At 32.7% G+C, this 6,539-nt stretch overlaps 1 protein-coding gene across 1 annotated transcript in view; it reads left to right on the forward strand.

The window, feature by feature from the left end:
* LOC106472797 (cGMP-dependent protein kinase 1-like) overlaps positions 1-6,539 on the forward strand; it is a 39,414-nt gene that overhangs the window by 19,996 nt on the left and 12,879 nt on the right. The window contains exons 5-11 of the mRNA XM_022402412.1: positions 2,582-2,695; positions 2,906-3,011; positions 3,424-3,487; positions 3,879-3,956; positions 4,260-4,354; positions 4,845-4,913; positions 6,132-6,203. Of these exons, the coding sequence (XP_022258120.1) occupies positions 2,582-2,695; positions 2,906-3,011; positions 3,424-3,487; positions 3,879-3,956; positions 4,260-4,354; positions 4,845-4,913; positions 6,132-6,203 (598 nt within the window). The remainder of the gene's footprint in view (positions 1-2,581; positions 2,696-2,905; positions 3,012-3,423; positions 3,488-3,878; positions 3,957-4,259; positions 4,355-4,844; positions 4,914-6,131; positions 6,204-6,539) is intronic.

The following is a 6,539-nucleotide window of genomic DNA, read 5'->3' on the forward strand; positions in this document are numbered from 1 at the left end:
CGTAGATAGCCCACGTGTAGCTTTGCGCGAAATCCGTAACAAACAAACTTATTAATTTTTATTTTTTCATTCGTACGTAGAACTTATTCCTTCAATAAGTACAGCCTAATAGTGGCACAGCGGTATGTCTGCGGCCTTATAATGCTAGAAACCTGGTTTCGATACCCGTGGTGGGCAGAGCACAGATAGCCCATTATGTAGCTTTGTGCATAAATTCAAACAAACAAATACTATATAGAATATTGAGTATATATAATTTTCTCAAAAATTAAACATATTTTCTCACAAACAGTCCTTACTGATGTCTATTAGTTTGTATCTAAATATATACTGCCCCCCCCCAGTGGCACAGCGGGATGTCTGTGGACTTACAACGCTAGAATCTGGGTTTCGATACCCGTGGTGGGCAGAGCACAGATAGCCCATTGGGTAGCTTTGTGTATAATTAGAAACAAACAAACTAAATATATACTGACTGTTTTTTTGTGTATTGTATGTTACGCCGATTTGAAATATTGTTATTATAGCATTATTGTCACTAAAAATGTTTGATCATATATATTGTTTTGGAACGAATCACTGTTTGATTACCAGAACAGACTGCAGTTTGCAATAATATCACGAAAGCCGTTTTGGTAATTTCACTGGTATACGTTTATGTACTACCTTTGAAACAGTACTACATGCATGCACCAATGAGCGTGTGAACACGATTATTAAGATAATCTATTTGAGTCTTCAAGCTGCACTGTCTGTACTACAGTAGATCTGTCTTAAAAATAAAAGACAAAAACGCTTTTATGTACAGACAGCGTCTGCAGAAGCCGTAAGGCAAAATACTGAGAATTGAACTATATTAAATTTGATGTGCATATGTTAATGCAGTGACATGTCGCCACACATGTTAGATATAGCATTATGGACAACACGTTTAGCAGCTACCTAGGTGGTTCATGACTGACAGGTTCTCTACTAACAAACAATTCAATGCAGCTACCATAGGAACAAAAAAATGCGTTTCAGAAATGTTACAGTATTCATTATATTTTTCAACATTCTCAATCAACACATCAAGCCCATCCTTACAAGAACCTACTGCAGAAATCATCTGTGATGGACAGTGATAATTGATCCACGTAACATCATGCACACTGACAAGCATTTTATGAAAATAGTCCATGTAGTATTGTTAAAAGAGAAGACAAAGGAAGATAAATAAAAACTGAATGGTAGTTTGCGAGAAAAGTAATTTAGTGATATAATATAGCATGATTTTAAAACACATTATATGATGTCAAAATTTTCTTGAATCAAATTGATGATACCCAAAATGCCAATTGTGAAATTTTGTTCTTTTTTGAAATAAAATTTTTCCAAATATATATTTTTCTTTATAATCTCCCTGTATATATGTTGGTAATTATGTTATGCCTACTGATAATTTGGAACAATGCTAAATTAACATACTTTTTTGTGTATATCTTTATTGGTTTGTGAAATTTTATTCCTTTTGAAATAAAATCATCCCAAAAATATACTTTTCTTTATAATCTCCCCGTACATATGTTGGTAATTGTGCTCTAATGAAATACCTGTACAATCTCATGATTCGTTATCAATAGATTTACTCATACTATAACTGGGAATTGTGTTTTGTTAGGGGCACAGTTGTTAGATCAGGTTCTGTTAAAATGCATAAGATAAGATTACCTACCAACACCCAAATGATAAAATACTACAGCACTGAAACCAATAAAGATGTACACAAAAAAGTATGTTAATTTAGCATTGTTCCAAATTATCAGTAGGCATAAAGTTGGTATTGCGAAGCAAGAATTGAAATTAATTTAAGTTTTTCCTTCAAGTACGGGGGTAAAATGTAGTCCGTAATGCAGTACAAAAATTAAAACGTATCAAAAGAATTGAAATCTTTCTTCGTTTTTGAGAAAAATTTAATAGCTGTACTCGTAGAAACTATATATTATACCTTCGGCTATTTTCTTTAAGGTTGTATTAAATACCCAAAGTTAGTGTATTATCATTAGCTCGAAGAAGCACCAACATACGACTGCTTTATGAAATTCATAGAATTCAGGTTTAATACAACATAACTTAATATCATCAAAAATTGTGAACAAACAACAACAAAAGTGCACTTTATTTTCCCCTTATCTTTCTTACATTTAGTGAAAACTTGTGTGAATTTTAAACACATTGGACCTATGGTTCTAGAAAACAGTTCTAAATTAACGAAGAATAAATTGAAAGACTTAAAAGTCTTAACACGAGTTTTAGTTAAAAGCAGAAAAAGGTAGCACTTCCTAGATCGAATAGTACAAAACAAAAACAACACTTGAATCGAAGAAGACACGCAAAAGTGTCGAAACTTGTTTCCGTTTAAGATGGTTCCGGAATATTAAATCTAAACTTTAACATGAATATCAGTAACTTAATAACCGGATATCTAGTATCATGTACAAAATAACTACCTGTTGAAACTTGTATGAGTGATAATGAAACAAATAAATAAGAAAGAATGACTTGTTTTATAGCATTAATTTTGAGTTGTTTTTCTTCTCAGATGGAGAGTTAGAAGTTATCAAAGATGACAGCGTTCTTGGTAGGATGGGACCTGGAAAAGCCTTTGGAGAACTGGCTATTCTTTACAACTGCAAAAGAACTGCAAGCGTTAGAGGTAAAACCATCTTAATTTTCAGTAGTTTTGGAAAATCAGATGACATTTGTGAAATCTAAAACACAATGTATAGTTTTGGATATAAAACAAAAAATACAAAACATGACATTTAATATTCAGTAGGTATGGTCACTGTAAATATGAGTCAGTTATTAAACACCTAGTTAGTTGAAGTAAATTAAACCTTACCTTTTCCATCCTTTACACAAGCTACCACTGATGCCAATGTTTGGATGCTTGATCGTCGTATTTTTCAAGCTATTATGATGAGAGCTGGAACCCAACGTCGACGAGAAAATGTTAACTTCTTACGCAGGTTTTTCATGTTTTTCTTGTTTTTTGTAATTCACGTGAAATATTTTATTAAACGCTCAACTTGATACGAAGAATTTAATTAAGTAGACATAGAAGACGTTCTATTACAAAAGCAAATTAACATTCCATGTAGAAATAATATAAATTTCCTACATTTTTGGTTATAATACGTTTAATTTTGTCACAGTATTTACTTATCATTCATGTTTGTCATCTTATTATCCTATAGTAAAAATCGATTCATATTTATTATATAACATTTTATATTTGTGATAGGTTACCACACTATGTTAAATATATTTACTAAAATCCGTTGATATTATACAATTATTAATGTTGAAATTAAATAATCATTCCTGTTTACCGTTCTCCTTTCCGGATGTCTAACAGTTTTCTTAATCGTGTTTCATTAGTGTACCATTACTCCAGAATCTGGACGACGACACCTTATCAAAGATATCTGATGTTTTGGAGCTTGTAAGCAATATCCATGGTCTTATTCTATATGATATTCCATCATTATATGTAAAATATCCCATCTAAATAACGCTACTCAAGCCTCTGTTTCCTTAAATTATAAGCGCTAACTGGAGTAGATAACTCTCATTGACAAGTTGTTTTGATATATTTCTACATGTTTACTTCTAAAAGATTTCGAAGCTTTAGCATATGATAAAATAAAGTTTTCTGGAAACATAGGTCATATCTTGATTTAGCATCATTCAAATTAACGTAGTATTCATGTTATATATTTCAACTTTAGTGGTTATTTATAACGATTCGTATAGTGTTTTACATTCCATAACATCTTCGGTCCTATTTCTACTGATTTATGACGACGACACTAAAACTGGATTTACTTTTGCAGGAGTTTTTTCCAGCTAATGAACACGTAATTCGTCAAGATGATATAGGGTATACATTTTTCATTCTCATCAAGGGAAAGGTTAGTTCTTCTCATCATCTCCCATCTTACTAATCGAATGGTTGCTAGAGGGAAAAAACAACAACTGAAAACCATATACTAAATTAAAGGAGAGAATATTAAATGCATTTTAGAATGCTGGAATCTTTAACAATAATGGGGTTAATTAAATATGAATATTGGAAATTATAAAATTAAAGCATTTTTGCATGGTTACATAAATTGTTAAAAATCGAAATTAAGATGGTATAATATATTTAGGTTCTCAGTAGTAAACAGAATAATAAAGCACAATAGAACTGACTTCTCTGAGATATTCTATAGGTTAAGATTACGCGGAGAAACGTGTTTCGTGGCGAAGAGCAAGATCTACGGATTCTTCAGAAAGGAGATTATTTTGGAGAACAAGCTCTTCTCAGGTAAAACGTAAAATAAGTTTAAATCCAATGAATATGAGAATGATTAATGGAGTATTTCTTGAAATAATATTGAGGATTATTTACGTAAATATATATACACACACACACACATTTATATATATATATATACTACACATAAATTATGAGCAGGGCATGTTTTCTATCGAGATTATCATCAAGGTATGTAGAAATAATCAACAACTCAAGGTTCCAAGCCTATTTGTTGTATGAAGAATCTCTTCATATATACAGTATAAATACATCATAGGAAACTACTTGATATATTACAAGTTATACTCTGACAACTTTAACGTGTTTTATTCATTCCTGGGAAATATCTATATACATATATGTGTATATATAAATTAGTTATATAATGTATTTCATACTAGCAACTCATTATGTATATATATATACATAAATCTTAAGATTTTAAACCATTAATTACAACTTGCATGAAGCTAGCTAAGAATTAATATTTTATTTTTAGGGCGGAAAGGCGTACAGCTAATGTCATAGCTCTAGAGCCAGGAGTGGAATGTCTTGCGATAGACAGAGAGTAAGTAATAAACAATAACTTGTATTACTTCGATAGTTCAGAGTCAACTTATAATATACATTTTTTTATTAAGTTATTTTGGCTTGTTTGTTGTTAAGCCAAAATATACACGATCTCTGCCCACAACAGGTATCGAAATTCAATTTCTAGGAGGTCTAAGTTTGCTAAATGCATTTAAGTAATATCCCAGTCAGCGAGAAACCTACCCTTTGGGCTGCCGTGCGCACTTTTTTAAAATGGTATTAACAAAATACGGGGAAAGTGCGCGCTAGGTGCGGAATGGTCTAAAAAGGCGAGAGCAACTTTCAGAATTTAAAAATCCTTTCTGGTCGAGGAGAAATAGGCGAAAACGATCGGCTACCTCCCGACTTCCCAGAAAATCAAAGGAAAGATTCGGAATGGTTTGATATTTGAGTTATTTTATTTCCAATGATGTTATTATTCTATTTCAATACATAGTCAGTGAGCATAAACATGTTTCTGGTTTCCTTCTAGTACGTCTTCAATCTCAATGTTCAAACTCTCTCTTCAGCACACATTTCCATAAGAACATCTTGCTCTGCCTCTTCCTTCTCTCTTTTTTCTTTTTTACTGGTTTTGGATGTTTTGCATTACTCCACGTCTACTTTGGGGGCTAACACGGTAATGTATTGCTGTACGTATAGCTTGAAGATCACAATGTAAGCACATTTCACAGCTTTTACAGCTTCCTTTCTTTTCGTATTTATATTCTTCACATAGTCCTGACCTTCTCGTAACTTCGGTCATACTCGTGCCGTGCAAAAATGGAAAACTAATTTCGAAACAGCTGAATTTTTTTACATACGGCAATGTTATCCGATATTTTCCTGCGTAAAAAAGGATTCAGAAATTTGAATTTTTTCCGGCGAGTGGGTTTCTGACTGACCGAGATCGTAAATTAACGAATGCTGAGTGAAATGTATTTGATTATCTGACTTACGCGCTTTATATTGGCATTAGAAAAATGAAAGAAAAATTAATACTTTTAATTAATGAAAAACAATGATAAACTTTTATCTGGTTTGACTACTGTTTGTACAGCCTCGTTCATGCATGTTTGTTGATATTAAAGTTATGTTTGTGAAGTTTGTTTCTTACAAAATAATCATATTATGTTGTGCAAGATGAATAGCTTGAAATATCTATATATTTTTAATGTTTATAAATTAATGAAATTGAAGTTTACTTTTATCACAGGTCATTCAATCAGTTCATTGGTGACTTAAAGGAACTTCAGAACAAACACTACAATGACGACCAGAAACGCAGGTATGAACATTGAAAACCAAATCCATTTATTAATTTTTACCTGATCTTACTGAACTGGCCCGGCATGGCCAGATGGTCAGGGCGCTTGACTCGTAATCTGCGGGTCGCTCGTTCGAGTCCCCGTCACACCAAACATGCTCGCCCTTTCAACCGTGGGGGTGTTATAATGCGACGGTCAATCCCACTTTCCGTTGGTAAAAGAGTAGCCCAAGAGTTGGCAGTGGGTGGTGATGACTAGAGGCCTTCCTTCTAGTCTTATGCTATTAAAAATAAAGACGTGTAGCTTTGCGCGAACACCACCCTGATCTAAATAATCAACAGGCATTCTTCCAACTA

Source organism: Limulus polyphemus, unplaced genomic scaffold, assembly GCF_000517525.1.
Source record: "Limulus polyphemus unplaced genomic scaffold, Limulus_polyphemus-2.1.2 Scaffold124, whole genome shotgun sequence".
Taxonomy (NCBI): Eukaryota; Metazoa; Arthropoda; class Merostomata; order Xiphosura; family Limulidae; genus Limulus; species Limulus polyphemus.